At 47.5% G+C, this 17,269-nt stretch overlaps 4 protein-coding genes across 5 annotated transcripts in view; 2 read left to right on the top strand and 2 right to left on the bottom strand.

Annotated features, from left to right (window-relative positions):
* Positions 1-320: 320 nt before the first annotated feature.
* On the top strand, positions 321-7,464 carry LOC117644678 (repulsive guidance molecule A-like). Its single transcript, XM_034384290.1, has 10 exons — positions 321-399; positions 1,462-1,693; positions 2,041-2,257; positions 4,086-4,327; positions 4,851-5,433; positions 6,778-6,896; positions 7,016-7,018; positions 7,133-7,171; positions 7,276-7,347; positions 7,437-7,464. The coding sequence occupies exons 1-10, from the start codon at positions 321-323 to the stop codon at positions 7,462-7,464; spliced, it is 1,614 nt and encodes a 537-aa protein (XP_034240181.1).
* LOC117645479 (26S proteasome non-ATPase regulatory subunit 5-like) lies at positions 7,392-9,892 on the bottom strand. Of its 2 annotated transcripts, none has more exons than XM_034385717.1 (7): positions 9,711-9,892; positions 9,258-9,402; positions 8,896-9,141; positions 8,554-8,806; positions 8,289-8,477; positions 8,103-8,212; positions 7,392-8,014 (listed from the first exon to the last, which is right to left on the bottom strand). In XM_034385717.1, the coding sequence occupies exons 1-7, from the start codon at positions 9,890-9,892 to the stop codon at positions 7,616-7,618; spliced, it is 1,524 nt and encodes a 507-aa protein (XP_034241608.1). In that variant the 3' UTR covers positions 7,392-7,615. The 2 variants fall into 2 exon arrangements, with proteins under 2 accessions (XP_034241608.1, XP_034241609.1); XM_034385718.1 differs by lacking the exon at positions 9,711-9,892 and adding an exon at positions 9,548-9,664.
* Positions 9,893-10,216: 324 nt separating this feature from the next.
* On the top strand, positions 10,217-14,093 carry LOC117645480 (AN1-type zinc finger protein 2A). The gene is made up of 7 exons (XM_034385719.1): positions 10,217-10,383; positions 10,534-10,699; positions 12,304-12,346; positions 12,463-12,646; positions 12,731-12,885; positions 12,962-13,079; positions 13,174-14,093. The coding sequence occupies exons 2-7, from the start codon at positions 10,645-10,647 to the stop codon at positions 13,384-13,386; spliced, it is 768 nt and encodes a 255-aa protein (XP_034241610.1). The 5' UTR covers positions 10,217-10,383; positions 10,534-10,644; the 3' UTR covers positions 13,387-14,093.
* Positions 14,094-14,309: 216 nt separating this feature from the next.
* Positions 14,310-17,269, bottom strand: part of LOC117644677 — a 65,844-nt gene continuing 62,884 nt past the window's right edge. The window contains exons 8-13 of the mRNA XM_034384289.1: positions 16,688-17,227; positions 16,419-16,598; positions 16,217-16,345; positions 15,948-16,080; positions 15,714-15,857; positions 14,310-15,626 (exon numbers count right to left, since the gene is read on the bottom strand). Coding sequence (XP_034240180.1) covers positions 15,445-15,626; positions 15,714-15,857; positions 15,948-16,080; positions 16,217-16,345; positions 16,419-16,598; positions 16,688-17,227 — 1,308 coding nt within the window. The 3' untranslated portion in view covers positions 14,310-15,444. The remainder of the gene's footprint in view (positions 15,627-15,713; positions 15,858-15,947; positions 16,081-16,216; positions 16,346-16,418; positions 16,599-16,687; positions 17,228-17,269) is intronic.

Genomic DNA, 17,269 nt, shown 5'->3' with positions numbered 1-17,269 from the left:
TCTCTCGCGCCTGTACGAGGCTATAGGCCTTCACACGTGTGCGAGAGAGACAGAGCGACGAGAGGGACGCGCGGCGTCAGCCTCCGCCGGTTGCTTATCACCTCCAGTGCGTACACTACGAACTCAGGGTGTCCAGGTCGCGGAGGCCGCCGGGCTGGGTAGGCAACCCTCCCGCAGGCTTGTCCGCCGGGTTGCCTACCGGCACGGCTGTAGTTGGCGAAGCTGGGTTACGGTTTGTTCGTTTTCGAGTTTTCTCGCTTTGTTTTGGTGCGCAGGGCGCTTACACACTAAATGTCTTATGTACTTTATTGTCCATAGCTATGGCCGTTTTAGTACATACAGAACTTACGTACAAATTTGTACATAAATTAGGAACAATATTTCCATATTTGTGCTTAGGTATGTAAAACACTGTACCTAATTTATGTACAAATTTGTACATAACTTCAGTATGCACAAATACGGCCATAGTTATGGACATAAAGTCCGATAAAGTCCATAAGCATTTAGTGTGTAGGCCCGCCCCCGCCTCGCGTCGCGCGTGCCGTGCGGAGTGACATGCTTATCAGCAGGTGCTGAGGCCGCGACGCCACGTCTCGCTCTGTCTGGTCACGCGGCGGGAAAACGGGTAGAGGCGCTGCTGTTGAAGTTGCAGGCACACTGCACAAACAGAATTCTGTGTCGTAGACTAAGACATTTACGGTATTGCTGCCGATGGTATAGAGTGTGTTTTCGACACGGAAAGTCCATGACGGGCTAGAAATAAAAATGTCTTTGACAGGATTCTACGGTAGTACACTGCAAAGGAGCGGCGACTGGTTTGCCGAAGTCAATGAAAGCCGCGCGATGGCGAAAAGGGTCTTGATTTTGACAGGTGGCCAAAACTCTAGACGCGTTTTGAGCTCCAGAGTCGCTAAATGGGACTCGAACCGAACGTGTGACCCCACCAATGGATTCCTCGTTCGGAGAGCAATCCATTGGTGGGGTCACACTTTCGGTCCGAGTCCCATTTAGCGACTCTGGAAATCAAAACGCGTTTGGAGTTTTGTCCGCCTCCACCGGTCTTCTGGCCCACTGTGGAATGCCACAAGGATGAATGAATCGAATGGACGAGTGAGTGAATGAATGAATGAATGAGCGTGGATGGCTGGCGATGGCTGGCCTTGGCGCTTCCGCTGCGCAGCGCTGCACTGCTTCGCTGCACGCCACCGAGGGGGGGGGGGGGTTACGTAAGTGCACTGCACTGCTAGTCGCGAAGGCCTAGACCGGCAGTCGCGGGTTCGATTCCCGGTTTTTAATCTTCGACTTTTTTAGGGCTTGTGTACAGTGGGCCGGGTGACCGGTGGAGGCGGCCAAAACTCTAGACGCGTTTTGGGCCTCAGAGTCGCTACACAGGACTCGAACCGAACGTGTGACCCCACCAATGGATTCGTTTCTCGACTGTGGACTCTGTTGTTGCAGCGCTGGGGCACGGGCAGGGCCATGGCTACGGCGCGGGCTGCGACCTGGACGTGTGCACCAGGGCCTACGACGAGTCCCTGGAGCGGCGCGGGCTGGCCGGCCCCGAGGGGTCGGCCGCCTTCTGCGGCGTGCTCTACGACTTCGGCACCTGCATGTACAGCATCCGGCGGGCCTGCCGCGGCAACATCCGCTACCACACGTCCAACTCCATGCTGATACACTTGAAGACGAGGTGCGTACACTGCACTGTGGAACGGTCCAAATCCCGGACGCGTTTTGAGCTCCAGAGTCGCTAGATGGGACTCGAACCGAACGTGTGACCCCACCAATGGATTGCTTCTCGAACGAGGAATCCATTGGTGGGGTCCCACGTTCGGTTCGCGTCATGCGTCTCTGTGTGCCCCCCTCTCTGTGACTCCAGTGTAACCCATACCCGTGCTTGTCCTTCAGGTACGACTGCACCAGACGACTGAAGCAGGAGACCGGCTCGCCGACGGGCACCCCGCCGCGCAAGCACGGGCGGCCCCTGCTGCCGCCGACGCCGACGCCGTCCTGGTCGGCCACGACGCCGACGCCCGGCGGCGCCGCGGCCGCGGGCCCCGAGTGTAGCTACCGCGGCGGCAAGGCGTTCCGACACTGCGGCCTGTTCGGCGACCCGCACTTGCGGACCTTCACGGGCGCCATGCAGACCTGCCGCGTGCAGGGCGCCTGGCCGCTCGTCGACAACCGCTACCTGGCCGTGCAGGTGACGAACGAGCCCGTCCTGGAGGACTCCAACGCCACCGCCACCACCAAGGTACGTCCTAGTTGGCCCTAGTGCGCACCGCAGCCAGACGACCGGCGCCCGCGGCCAACTCCAGACGCGTTTTGAGCTGCAGAGTCGCTTAGCAGGGCTCGAACCGAACGTGTGACCCCACCAATGGATTCCTCGCTCGGAGAGCAATCCATTGGTGGGGTCACACGCTCGGTTCGAGTCCCATTTAGCGACTCTGGAGCTCAAAACGCGTCCGGGTTTTTGACCGCCTCCACCGGTCTTCTGGCCCACTGTGCGGCGGCCGTGCAGTGCAGCGTGCAGTCACTGGCAGCCACCCGGCTAAATTTGTCGAGCCTGGGGCGCGGTGCGTCCGCGGTGCGTGCGGAATGCAGGTGTGCGCGAAGGGGGGGGGGGGGTGTCCCTGCACGTTCCAAGTGCCGCACCGCGTGCCGCGGCCAATCAAGGAGAGGCGCTGATTGCTGTCTCTCTCCCACTCACGGGGCGTTCCGCCCGGCGTTCCGCGTGGGCGCGAGAGAGACAGAGACAGACTGCCGCCCGTCTCTCGTTTCCGCAGACCCGTCCTCCTCAAACTCCCGCGCGCGTTTATTGTATTTGTTTGCCGAGGCCTATTTGCATGTGGCCGGGCCGCCGGCGCACAGTGGGCCAGAAGATCGGTGGAGGCGCACAACGCGTTTTGTGCTCCAGGGTCGCTAAACAGGACTCGAACCGAACGTGTGACCCCACCAATGGATTCCTCGTTCGGAGAGCAATCCATTGGTGGGGTCACACGTTCGGTTCGAGTCCCGTTTAGCGACTCGGAAGCTCAAAACGCGTCTAGAGTTTTGGCCGCCACCACCGGTCTTCTGGCCCACTGTGCGCCGGCTCGCCATGTTGACTGAATTCCCCGCCGCGTCCGCTGATCTCTCTCCTTCCGGTCCGAGTGTGCGGCTCGGCGTTTGTCCTTGGCGGCGGGGGAGGGGGCGGGGGGAGAGCAATGTTTTTGAAACGAATTTGTAGCGATGTCAGGCGGCCCAGACTCCGTTGCATATTGCCAGGAACGCACCCACTCCCCCCGCCCCTTCCCGTCGCCGCCCCTGGACGTCCGCCAGACGGCGTAGCACGGCGTAGTAGCACCAGGTCGTCGTCGTCGGTTGGAACAGCCACTGCCTTGGCGGGCCGAGCCCTGCAGGCCGACTCCGAGAGTCCTTCTCGTCGCTCTGTCTCTCTCGCACTCGTGGGGCGTCCCGCTTGGGTGCGAGAGAGACAGAGCGACGGGTCGTCGTGGCCGCCGTCGGACTGAAATAGACTTTTTCCCATTTTGATTCGCGGCCCGCGGCCCAGGAGCGCGATGTCGTCGCCGGCGTCTCTAGGACGGTCTTCGGCCTGGCGCGGCTCGCCTCGCGTGGCGCTGCCGCCACTGCCGCCAGCAGACGGGGCCAGACAGCGTGTCTATATTCTGCCCGGGATCGCCCCCCCCCCCTCCCCCTTTTTCAGACGTCGGCGAGGACGCCCATCCTGTGACGTCCACATTCAATAAAGCCCCGCCGGCTGGCGAGTCCATTCCGCGCGGAGCGGGCGAACAGTGGGCCAGAAGACCGGTGGAGGCGGACAAAACTGTAGACGCGTTTTGAGCTCCAGAGTCGCTAAATGGGACTCGAAACGAACGTGTGACCCCATCAATGGATTGCTCTCCGAACGAGGAATCCATTGGTGGGGTCACTCGTTCTTTTCGAGTCGTGTGTAACGACTCTGGGGAGCTCAAGCCGCGTCTAGAGTTCTGGTTCGCGTCTGGCCCACTGTGGGGTGTCACGCATCGTCCGCTGAAAACGAGTGCCGGTAGCAGTGTTTGAACCCGCGACTGTGCCCGCAGGTGACGGTGCTGGTGAAGGGGTCCGCGACGCCGTGCACGAACCAGAAGACGAAGACGTACGAGGCGACGGCGGACGCGGCGCTGCCCGACACGTTCATCGACGGCACCAACACGTCGGGGCCCGGCGAGGCCGTGACCGTCCGCACCAGGGGAAGAGCCCGTTGCTTCGGGCCACTCTGGTGTACGCAGTCGGTCCAGATGCCGCTAAGCAGAGTACCCGCGATGTGCCCCATGACGGTGCTGTAAGGTGGCCGTCGAGCGTCGCCTGAACCAGAGACAAGACTTGTGCGACTACAGTGGCACAGCCATGACACTCCTGGGGCTCGTAGCAGTGGCGGGTCCAGAGCCAGCCTGAGGGAGAGGCAGAGTAGCACCTTTTGCCTACTTACAGTGGCACAGCCATGACACTCCTGGGGCTCGTAGCAGTGGCGGGTCCAGAGCCAGCCTGAGGGAGAGGCAGAGTAGCACCTTTTGCCTACTTACAGTGGCACAGCCATGACACGGGGCCTGGGGCTCCGACCCAGTAGGCGGTGCTCCAAAGAGACACCCTGGGGGAGAGGCCAAAGCAGCGGGGAAGCAGCCTTTTGCCTACTTACAGTGGCACAGCCATGACACTCCTGGGGCTCGTAGCAGTGGCGGGTCCAGAGCCAGCCTGAGGGAGAGGCAGAGTAGCACCTTTTGCCTACTTACAGTGGCACAGCCATGACACTCCTGGGGCTCGTAGCAGTGGCGGGTCCAGAGCCAGCCTGAGGGAGAGGCAGAGTAGCACCTTTTGCCTACTTACAGTGGCAACGTGCGGCCTTTTGCCTACTTTTCAGGCGGCTCCGCGCCAGACTCACGGGGCGTGAGGGTAACTCAGTTCGCGCTAACGACGCTCTTCTCCTTCCCGCAGGTGGGCCGCTACCTGGCCTTCTCGACGCGCATGCCCGAGGAGCTGGTGTCGACGCTGGACGCGCAGGTGCAGGGCGACGGCCAGGGCGACGGCGTGCAGCTGTGCGTGCAGGGCTGCCCGCACTCGGAGCGCATGAACCTGGACAAGGACCGCGGCGCCGTGCTGTCCTGGACGGACGCCCTGGAGAAGTGCGTGTCCAAGACGCGGCCCGCCACCGCGCCGGCGTCGTCGTCGTCGTCGCCGTCCTCGGACGAGGTGCTCGGCGACCTGACGGACCAGTACCTGGACTGGTGCGTGTTCGACCTGATGACGACCGGCAGGGAGGACTTCGCGCTGGCGGCGCACGCGGCCCTGCGCGACACGCTGGCCATGGACCCCAGCGCGGCGGGCAGCCTCCGCAACCGCACCACGGCGCAGGACGTCGGCGCCAGCGACAGCGCGGGCGGCGCGGCGTCGGCGAGCACCACGGGCGCGGCGCCGCGGTCGCCGGCCGCCCCCGCCACACTGCTCATGGCCCTGGCCGTGTCCCTCGTGCTGGCGGCGCGGCGCTGAACCAAGACTGAAGCACCCGAGGCGCGCCGCCGACTCACAGCGTGTCAGAGGGCCGGTGGAGGCGGTCGGAATCCCGGATGGATTTTGAGCTCCAGTGTCGCAAGATGGGACCCCATGCGAACGTGTGACCCCACCAATGGATTGCTCTCCGAACGAGGAATCCATTGGTGGGGTCACACGCTCGTTTTGAGACCTGTTTTGCGACTCTGGAGCTCAACACGCGTCTTGAGGTTTGGCCGCCGGCGCCGGTTTTCTGGCCCACTGTGCAACCACGCCGCGGTACGGCGGCCTAGCTGGAGTTTGTCTGTGATCGAAATACCTTGAACGGCAGCTGTTGCTGCTCCCTCTTCCCGTCTCTCCTCTCGGCCTGCACAATTCCAGGAGGAAGTACTCCAGTCACGTTTACAGAGCGCCTTGACCCCCCACCCTTGCTGAGACGGTCGTCACCTCATGTGCGGCCGAGTGTCCGTCCCTGAGACGGTGGCAACTAAACTGCACCCTGTCCGGCCTCCACTGTACAAGATTTTCGAAAAAGGTTTTCACAGGTGTATTAATCAGAAGAATTCATGATTTTCCTAGTCAGTTTCAATATTTGATGTTTCCATTTTCGAAAGTAACCTTTGAGCCTTATGGATCCCAGTGAGAACTGGTCTTGAATTAATTCTCTATTTTGCCATCCGCCCATTTCTTTTCAACGAAAGAGATACATCAGAAAAGTCAAGACAATTTTGTAATAGGATTGCCACACCCTAACTTTAAAGTCTAAGCTCTGTCTGCGTTACAGCATTTATTTCATGTAAAGAGGATAAATCTGATTTTTTTTTGTTTCTTGTAAGGAATAATTCTAGTGGCCAGTAGATGTAAAGCTTACCTAAACTGTGATATGAATTTTTAAGTTGAAGATTGTAAATATGTGTGTCTGTACAGGTTCAATATTTTGTGTGAGAGTGTATACTTTAATCTGTAAATTTTACTATTATGTGGTAAACCTTTCCTCAAAGGTACTGTGATCTGCGGCAACTCTTTAACCTGCCTGTTTGAAAGAAGATGAAGAAAATGAATTTAAAATCTTGTGTGTATGAGAGATTATGTACATTTGCCTATGGCTTTTCAAAACTTCCTATCTCTGATGAAAAGTGGCATGGCAGAAACAACTTAGGTTAGTTAGTTTTTATAGAAAAGTATTTATTTCTATATTATTTGTGATACTGAGAACAGCAGAAAATGGTTCATAAATTTATCTTCCAGTCCAGCACATTTCTTCTCATTGACTTTGGCCCCACCCAGAATGTACAAACTTACAAGTCTATTGATTTCAATCTGGTGTATTATCCATGCTTCCATTTTGTTCAAATTTGTGTAAAGATGTTTGTAGTGCAACTTTGGCACATATTTGATTTTGTGAATCAAACTCTCCATCCATCAACCAACCTTGATAAACTCTGTAAAGTTAAATTTCTTATAAGTTGTGTGTTTCTATGTGTAGACTGTATTGTAAACTTAATGTATATTTGTGAAATGTAAAAATTTATAACCCTCCACACATTTCACTAAAGCTTTCATTCTCGTGAAAAAATATTTATGAATTTGTTTACTTGTAAAGAATGAGTCTTCTAGTGAGTGTGTTTGGAGGCAAGTACCTGTATGTTATCTGCTGTAGTGGGAGGTAGTGTACAACAAATTGTGATCATCATAGATGTTGGAATTTATAAAATCAATAATATGAACTTCTGTCTTTGTTTTTAGTCCATTTTCAACTATTTATTGTCCATTGATATCAAGGTGTAAAAATTTTATGAGCTGTTTTCAGTGGATGCAGTGAGTAATCGCAGGGAACATTAATCACAGCATGAGCATGACACTTTAAATTTTCCCTACATTCTTTAATGTTATTTCACACATTACAGACATATGTTGACTAAGCCAATCAATTGAACCAATACTTAAAATATTGAAAGAACACAGAGTGATGATTATAGAGTTATAAAACTGCATAGGGAAGTGTAAACACCATGTATAGACACCTCCCTTGACTTCAGAATTCTGTTGGCAGTGTGTACAGTGTGAAGAAAATAATTGGAATGGATCATGATGCTCCTTCAATAGCTACTTCCGTCTCGCCACGAGTATAAAATTCTCCTTGATTCATAAAGTCTTTAAGCTGCTCCAAGACATCTGGGTTCATAACAGAGGAAGAAGAGGGGCTTGTTACTAAACTACGCACCACATCAAATTTAGCATCTTTGCATGGCTTCAGACTTTCAGTTGAACGATCCATTAGGTATTCAACAAATCCAGGTGCTCGCACAATGTACTCCTGGCCCCAGGGGTTAGTGGCAAGGACATGTAAAAGTTGAAAACCAGCGAGCCTTATCTCTGGGAATGGTTGACGACAAAGAGACATGACAAAGTCCATAGGTGTTGGGGATAGAGCTTCAAACCAACGCTTAGTCATTGATAAAGATTGGTTATTTTGATCAGCCACCTGAATGAGAGCAGAAGTTGTTCAATTATTGCAATGCTCAAAGCTTGCATCTAATAGATTAAAAATAAATAAATAATAATTTCCATACCTGCAATTGTAAAATGTTGGATATACTATTTAATAATCGAACTTTTACGTCTGTGGGCAAAGTTGGTAGCTTTTGAACCATTCTACGCAGAGTTTCAGGTATTTTAGATCCTGCAATTTAAGTCAACATAAATTTACATTTGTCATGAAACTTCCATTGGAAATTCAGTGTTGTTGTTAACCATACCTTGGGATTGCAGCATGTATTTTCCTTTCAGTGTGGTGGCGATGAATCCTAAAGTTTCCATTCCAGTTCCCAACACTGCCATGTCACTTGCTTCTAAAGTTTCAAACATCATGGAAACCAAGGTGGGGAATCTTTTCACCATTTCGTCTGGTCTTGATTGAGCAACATTTCCAAAGAACTTTATAAGGCCTAGAAAATAAGTAGGATGCAGCAATTATGACACATGAAATGCTTCACCAAAATGACACAAACTCAAGCCCCTTACCTGGAATTAAGAAAGAAGACAGTGGATCATTCTCAGAGTTGGTCAGTTTTTCTGCGAGGAAGTCAAGAATGCCTTGCTCATCTAGAAATACAAGACTGTGCTGCTGCAGGGCAAGAGCTGTGGTCATTTCCAACACATTCAGTTGAGCTAAAATATCATCTCCTCGGAGCTCAGAGAACAAAGCTCTTAAGAAGCCGCTATTCTGACTGGCTTTCAGTCCTTCATCACTTTGTGCTGAAACAGCCACCACAACCTGTCAAAAAAAACACAAATGTAATATACCACTTTGCAATCAAGTTGATTATTGATGTTTGAGGCAGCAAAATTTCAAAAGTGACTCACCTCATAGACTCTGAATCGTATTATATCTCCTTTGCTGCTAGCCACCTGAAGAGCTTGCATAGTTATCGGAGAATATAAAGCTGATAAACCCACTGGACATGAGCCGAGACTTTTCATCAAAGAGATAGCATATCTTGCAGCAGACATTTCTTCAAGACTCAAACAATCAATTATGCAAACAAGTAAATCTTGTTCTGCACTCAACCGTTCTACCATCTGTACATGGCTGGTCACAGCTCGATCCAACTGAAATTTTAATTTTAAAACGACTATATAAATAATCATGTAGGTCAACATATCTTCATTCAGGGCCTGGAGGATGATTGGAAACAACAGCCCAACTGCATTCGATATGTACGAACCTCTCTGAGAACAAGTTCCTTAGCTCGAGGGGCTGGGTGCATCAGAGTACGCTGAATTTGCGGTCCATACTGAGCAAGGACAGTACTCGGTTCCAAAGCTCCCATAAGCTTTCCAAGCACATCACATGCCAACTCCAACTGGTCCCTATAGCAGAAGAAACAGACAATAAATGAATCAATTTCATTACAGCTAGAACACCATTGCACAATGTGTTCCGTGATTAGTGATTTTCATGAGGTGGTTTCAAACGAGATCAGTAATTAATCATCAACATCTCTGGGATATCTACCTTAAACGAAACCAAAATTCGACTTGAGTGACAAACTTTTGAAGCAGAAACATAGAGCTCTCTCTCTAACCTAGCCACTTGAGAAAGTCATCCTTTTCTTTGAATGAGGCTCGAGGTTTGTAGAACTGGCTAAAATGATAGGATGAAAATAAAAAGGACTTACTTTTCAGTGGTGTTGACGGAGTCAAAAATAGGCGCTAGAGGAAGAAGATTAGCAACAGAAGACAAATCCCTGGCACTCAGGCCACAAAGAGCAACCTTAAGTTCTGACAGCAACTCCCGCCGGGAATCACTGACAGCTAGTCTGTCCACGGTCTGACGGAACCAATCAAAATTTGCAGCCATTCTGGGTGCGGAGACAAACGGATATACCACCGTTTAATTCGAAATGGGCGAAATAACCTAGTGCTGACTTGTTGTTTTTTTCTCGCAGAATGACAGCAGGTTTGTTTTGTTGATGTTGATAGAAGGGGTACCACCTTTGCGGATGTGAGGTTCCCAGTACTGCCACACTCACAAACAAATCCAATGAACTGATACACCTTCACATCGATGAAGTCTCCACGTATTTTGTTCAGTTTTCTGGCTCAAATTGTGATTTTTCTTTGTACCCCCATTCAGATAAGGTGTAATCAAAGTGCCTTTTTGGCGTTCTGTTTGCTATGCGCTGCTCGTTTGTTTCAAGAAAACAACAACAACAACATCAACTGTTGAGACTAGGCACAGGCACAGACCAGAAGACCCTAGCCTAGATTTCACCTCTTCTCGCGTTTCTCAACATCTTTACTGTTGGATATCCTCGCTTCGCATGGCTTGAACGTGTCCCGCTAGATTCCGTGAGTTGCCCTGAGTTAAGGTCGTACTATCCCAAGCGTTCAGCGCTCAAACGTCATTGGACCATAACCTTGCGTCATCATCATCATTACCAAACATTCTGTCACATCATCGTGCGTCATTGTCTGAATGTTCTGGACCTGCACCCTCAGACCGACTCTGCTGTCCCACCGCCGGCGGGTCCCTTGCCACTCGCTGTCGGGGCCTCGTTCGCTGCACTCCTACACTGTCTCTGCGTCCAAGTCTGAGGTGTCAACTACAACATGGAGTTTCCTGGTCTGGGAGAGCACTGCTCTGAAGCAACATGTGGCCAGCTGGGTAGGTTTTGGTTCTGTTTTTACTTGGCACTGTGGCGCAATTCTGAAATCATCACACCACTTGCTGACACACGTTAATAGATTTAGTTATTATTAACACTAGAAGCGCCGAACGGGCCAATTTGACCCATTTTGAGTTTTGAACTGAAATTTCCACTTTTGAAAATGAAAGTGGCAGCCCCCTAATTTCTGACTTTTCCTAGAATGATGAAATGCGTCTAAATTCGAAATCTGGACGTTCTCGGACCATATTTGACCGAGATAAAAGGACTTTTACCGTAAAGCGCCAAGCGGGCCAAATTGACCCACACGTCATTTTGACCACATTTTCGCGTTTCTACACAACGTAACGAGCTATAAACTGACTCTTCACCACTAAACATGACTTACGTCATATGAGGAATGCGTTAGGTCCGCGTTTATAACGAAGTAGGCAGCCCGCAATACATTTCCTGGCTGAAGACATCGTGCAGCTTCCTTTGACGTAAACTGCCAATGTCTTGGGCATTTTGGGTGACCCGATTGACTTCTAAACGCCCTAAGGTGTCTCTCGAACACTGAGCCACTAGTCTACCTTCAGTGGCACTCATAGCACGCTCAGCCCGAATCCTTGGGACAAAGGACTACAGCACTTACTCATGCGTAAAGAGGTGAATAAAATGCCGATGTCCACTTTGTTGCTCTCGAGTCTAGTGTTTCAAGGTAATTCACTTGCCTCCATAAATTTTAACAAGTTCGGCAACTATTCATTCCCTAGATGTCTGAACAAACCGGTCAGGACGATGGGCGACACGGAAACCCATCTCAGGGATACAGCAGGAGCAAAACTGGTTGGGACAGATCACTGAATGCTAGTTGACGAACGGACGCAAATTAGAAACCACTACGCGCCTTGCTGGTTATGGCGAGTTTATTGAGTACCCGAGAGTGTTTACACATGTCTCTTACATTCCAGCCTTTAAAGCACACACTCAATCGAGCACTCAATCCTCCTTACAATGAGCTTCTCCGTTGCTATGAATCCTGGTTTCCGGGCATGCGCAGCTATGCTTTGGGGGTTTGGCCAGGTCTTAATGGTCGACGGTTCAGTAATTTTATTAAAAATCACTATCTCGATCACAAGGCGATTGGAATTCTGCCATCTATTATCATCAAAAACGTTTCGGCAACGAGGCACTGTTGAAAACACTAACAGCAAATCATGGTTTGCGGGTTGCCTACCTTGTCCCCTGTGACCCCTGTGCACCAAATTTTATCCTGTGACTTGCTAAGGGTCTTCAAATCCGTTTTAGGTTCCCTTTGAGTCAAAATGACGGTTCAAGAGTTGACTTGTACGACGAAAATGCCCTTGGGTCAAATTGGCCCGCTCGGCGCTTTACGGTAATCCGAAAACCCGGCGCTTCTAGTGTTAAAATGTGTTTACCCAGATTCATCTTTACTGTAGTTCTTCTGGGCTTATCAGTTGTGAAGGATAGTGATTAAAAAAAATTTGATTGATTTTAAAATAGTGTACTTATAAATTTTGCCTCTGGATTTCAATCGTTTTGAAAGTATCATTGCTTGATTTTTTGTGAGTTGTAATTTCTTTTGTATTCTCTGATTCAGACTTCCTACCTGTGAAGTGTGATGCGTGTGAGAAAATATTTTGGTAAGTTCTTGTCATTTTCAAAAGTTGATTTTAATTCAATTCAATTTAATTCAATTCATGAATGGTACCCCATAGCAATCACATGGTTTTAATTTGAGTTGTTTCTATTTTTACAGTCATAGTCACATGGCCTATTCTAAACATTCATGCCCATCAGCATACAAAAAAGATGTCCAGGTTCCTGTCTGTCCATTGTGCAACAGTCCTGTTTTTGCTAAGAGGGGGGAGCAACCCGATATTGCTGTTGGTGCACATATTGACAACAACTGCAACTCTGACACAGCCAAAACGAGAAGAAAGGTAACTTTTATTTTCAGCTTTGTTTTATTCGCACCACCCTTCAATGTTTCTTTCTATTAATTCAAGAAACTCTTTCTTCTCCAGGTCTTCTCCAATCGGTGCTCTGCGAAGGGCTGCAAGGCAAGGGAAATGATCCCAGTCAACTGTTCTGAATGTACGCTCAACTTTTGTTTGAAACACAGACACCCCACCGATCACCGTTGTGAGGGGAAAAGCGCTGGAATGAGGAAGAAGGCAGCGTAAGTCGTCTGACTGTTTTTCTATGAGGTGTATGGTTTAAGACTTGATGTTCATACTTTTCCTCTTGCTTGTTAGGGATGCCGCTGCAGCCAGACTAGAATCCTCTGGTGGGCCATTTAAAAATAAACCCAAAGCCCATCCTCCGCCAAGTCAACGGCAAGGCAACAAGCTGGCTGATGTTCAAGGCAACATGGTAAGTTCAATAATCTGTTTAAAATAATTTAAAAATAAAGGATTTGCATTTTATTTGATTTTTAAAAAATGTTTCTTTTACTTTTAAAATTTAGAGCGAAGATGAAGCATTGGCTCGAGCCCTAGCAGCATCCATGCAAGAAACCAGTCCATCAAGCAGCTCTGTTGGTGATAATTCGCATCTGACTGCACAAGAAGCTGCTGATTTGGCATTAGCCCGTGCTCTGGCTGAATCTGAACAGATGCATCAGAGTCAACAGAGGGCTCAGACAGCGGGTGGATCAAGGGATAAATGTGTCTTATCTTAGTAAAGCTGCCTTATTTGTGACTTTCATTCGGTTTCTCAGAATTCAGAAGGTGCTTGGTTTGAAATTTTGTAAACTTGGTCAACATTCCTTGGAAGAAAGGCTTGTTTGACTGTTGCATACTATTTAAAGTGAAAAGTGCTTGTGTGTGATAAGTGTCAAGCTCTTCATTATTCTTATTGAATGGCATTTTTAAATTGTTCATATGACCTTAATCTTTCTCCTGTGTCTTATTTCATATGCAATTTGTTGCCTGCACACTTATGTGAGTGTTGCCTTTCTTCCTGTGAATTTCTATGTGATATTAATGCACATTCATATGATTTGTGATATTTCCAAAACACAAGTACCTTTGCACACACCATTTCAATATTGTTACTTAACTTATGAGCAATAGCAAAATTTTGTATTCACCCAAAATCACTGCCTCTGTTTCAAAAATTTTTATTTTTGCAAAGTATTTTTCTTTTTCTTTGCACAATCGACTAATTTAACTAAGGCAGAAAACAATTTTCATCTATTTAAAACTTAAACTTGTATCAACTTTTAATTTATTTACAGTCATGGTACATGACTATGACAAAACCTGTATCTGTGTTTTAGCAGAATAACTCTTGTCAAAAATGTCATTGAGAAGAAGTTTAAAATTTATTATATTTAGTTTTTAAGAAATGTTTTGTTTCAAATTCAAATAAACAGATTTAAAAACACCTGTGTGTCATTTCGTATTTCTAAAGGCCACTGAAAATGACTTTTCCCGAGACGTTGGTAGAGCTCTGGAGCGGCGAATAGACTGTGGATTGCCTGCCTGTCCGGCGCCTGCGCAAATAATTGCGCTGTGTCAGTGGGTGGCTGCAAGTGCCTGGTGCCAATTTATCTTAATCCTGATCTGGGGTTATATGCTTCTTTTCTGGCAAATAAATAGGTTCATGATTGCATATCATTTTATTGTGACAAAAAAGTCAAGTTCATAAAACAGAAATAGAGGCAGGGCAAGGTCATTTTTATTTGGCCAACCTGGCTACCCTCTGCGAGACACATGTTACAGTGTATTAATTACTATCCACAATATTTGGCCGTATTTACAAGGCTGGCTCACACCTAATCTGATCTGCCAAAGGACTTACTTAACAACTTTACCAGATTACACTGAAATTTGATACCCTTAAGTTTGAAGACAAGCAAACTTTCATGGCTCTCTCTATACAGTACACTGGTGCAGCCCCCCACACAAGACATAAATTATGGTTAAAGCTATGTTACGGAGTCTGAAACGGAGCAAGTACAATCAGACAAGTTGAGGCAACAAGGTTGTCACCCTCTTTATTTTTCTTTACAAAACTAAGTTTACTTCTGGCCTAATTTGCTTGGCAGTCTTAAAATGTTTTGAGGAAAAAATAAACGGAAATAAGAAAGAAACCTTTCATAGGGAGTATAGGAAAATTACCTACTGTAAGCAGAATGCTCTAGAGTCAAACCATCACATCATAACAATTATTAGAAAAGATAAATTATAATGAGGTTGTCATATGGTTCAGTAACTGAGATGAACATATAACACCTGGTCCAAACTCAACTTGCACATTTCAGTCATTTTCATTATCACAGGGCAATCTCTGACAAGAGAACAATTTACATCAAATACACATGTTTAATATGGTCGCTACAGTTGGCGCCAAAACACATACTCTTGGGTCCACCCCCAAACCAAATTTCAAAAGGCTTCACATCAATATTCTACATTTTTAAAAAGAAACAACAACAACTAACAGTGAAATAATAAAAATTTAAATGGGAAAAAAATTTACATAGACCAATTATGGCTTATGTGATAAAATTATTTAATTTTAACTAGTTACAAATAATAAATAGGATATTGTTAAAAACAATTGTGCAGTTCAAGAGGGCAAATGTTGAATTTCTTATCCTGGAAAACAACATAATTGCAGTAGGCTGATGAGCTCTCACTGTGAATGATGGCATCAGCATATGGTTAGTTCAAAGCATGAATTCAACAGAAAAGTACATAGATCTAGTATATGGTTCTGCCACAGTGTCCATTTAGTCCTCTGAAGTACCTACATTCACGCAAGCGTGTCTTATAGTCAGAGTGACCCCCCCATTCGGAAGTCTTTTCATCAAACCCCATGCTTCAATGCGAGACATCTTGGTCACATCAGTATTATTGACACTCAAGAGTTCATCCCCAGCTTGCAGATTTCCACTTTTTTCTGCACAACCACCTGTAAAGAAATTTTCTTTTAGTTCTCAAAATTTAAAAAGAATCGATAGGCTAATGTAAAAAATATTGTGGATATTAAATTATGTACCTGTAAATATCTTTTTGATTGTTAGAGGTCTGTCCCCAAGAGGAGAGTCTTTTCCTCCCTCAAGACTGAAACCAAGGCCTGCACCATCTTTCTGCAGTAAAATATTTACTGGTGGTCCCCTTGGAATGGCAATATTATTGTGATCTAATGATGGGGAAAAACAAATTAATGGCAGGAGGGCAAACAAATGATAAAGACTGGCTCTGAGCCTTTGAATGCTGGCTTGCAACTTACCAATAATTGGTTGTTCTAATATGCGAGGTGGTCTGGAACTAATTCGAGAGCTATTATTTGCTGATTCCTCATAAGTGCGTCCAGTGTCTCCTCGAGACCGAGATACAACAAGTACAACTTCAGGTCGAGGAGCCTGTAACAATAAGTTTTTGTAATTTACTACAAATTCAGAGAAATAATTTCAATAATGTGCACAATCTTAAAAGCAAGGCATAACTATTAAAATTTTTTGTTTCTTTATTTGTAAGAGATTGAAAAAGCCAGAATACCTTGAGAATAGCTAGAGATTCTCTATGAGTCACTCCTTTCATATTTCTTCCATTGATTGACAGAATTCTGTCTCCCTTTTGCAAGCGGCCATCTCTTTCCGCTGGACTTCCTGAGAGAACCTTGTGAACCTGAATAAAGCAAAATTAAAATTAAGGTGCTTGTCAAACTCTGATGGACCAGGAAACCATTAATTAAACTTACAGTTATTTCCTTGGTTTCGTAGTCTGCACCACCAGCCAGGGTGATACCCACACTAGCCCCAGCTGTTTCTCGATGAAGTATCACTACAAGAACTTCATGAGAGGAGCCAGGGTGACTTGTTCCATTGCTATTTGCCTCTTCAAGAGTCTGGTTTGCATCATCTATCAACTGTTGAAGCTCCTTCAAACAAAATTTAAAATTGTAAAATTGTATGGAAACAGTTTACTCTAATTTATACTTCAAGTCCAAGACTGGCAAGCTGAAATTACCTGCTGGGATATCAGACTTGTTGTTGAGGCAAGTGAAGTGATGGAACCAAACTGCTCTTTGGACAGGTGGCCCGGGAAACCATCCTCACTAGTTGTGGAGTCAATTGAAGATCCTCGTGCGTGAGAGGAAATCAGTGTTCCACTTCCTACAGTTGAGCTTCCCGAGTTGATGGAGCAAATAAGACGCTCACTGACACCATTCAAGCCTGCACTGAAGCCCACTTTTCCATTTGGTGGGCTTGGAGAAGTAGGAGACAATGCTAATTCTGCCTTTTCAAACGCTTTCCGGATATCATTAACGCTGACAGCATGCAAAGGTGTGGGGCTATGGGAAGACGTCCCATTTCTCTCCAAGAATAAGGGGTCTGAAGCATTTCGCTTCTTCAAGTTACGAAGTCTAGGTACACTTTCTGAAGATGAGACCCGTGACCTATTGTCTACTGTGTCGTTGCCGTTCAAAAGACCATCTACGCTGCCCATCCTAGACAGTGGCTTTGGCAGTGCAATTGGTTGACTTTGTTTTCTGTTGTCATCACACACCTGAAAAACATGAATTGACGTGCAATTAATAACAACACATGA

Source organism: Thrips palmi, unplaced genomic scaffold (genome assembly GCF_012932325.1).
Source record: "Thrips palmi isolate BJ-2018 unplaced genomic scaffold, TpBJ-2018v1 HiC_scaffold_18, whole genome shotgun sequence".
Classification (NCBI taxonomy): domain Eukaryota; kingdom Metazoa; phylum Arthropoda; class Insecta; order Thysanoptera; family Thripidae; genus Thrips; species Thrips palmi.
Note: the sequence above shows the minus strand (reverse complement) of the source record. Positions and strands in the feature narration are given on the sequence as shown.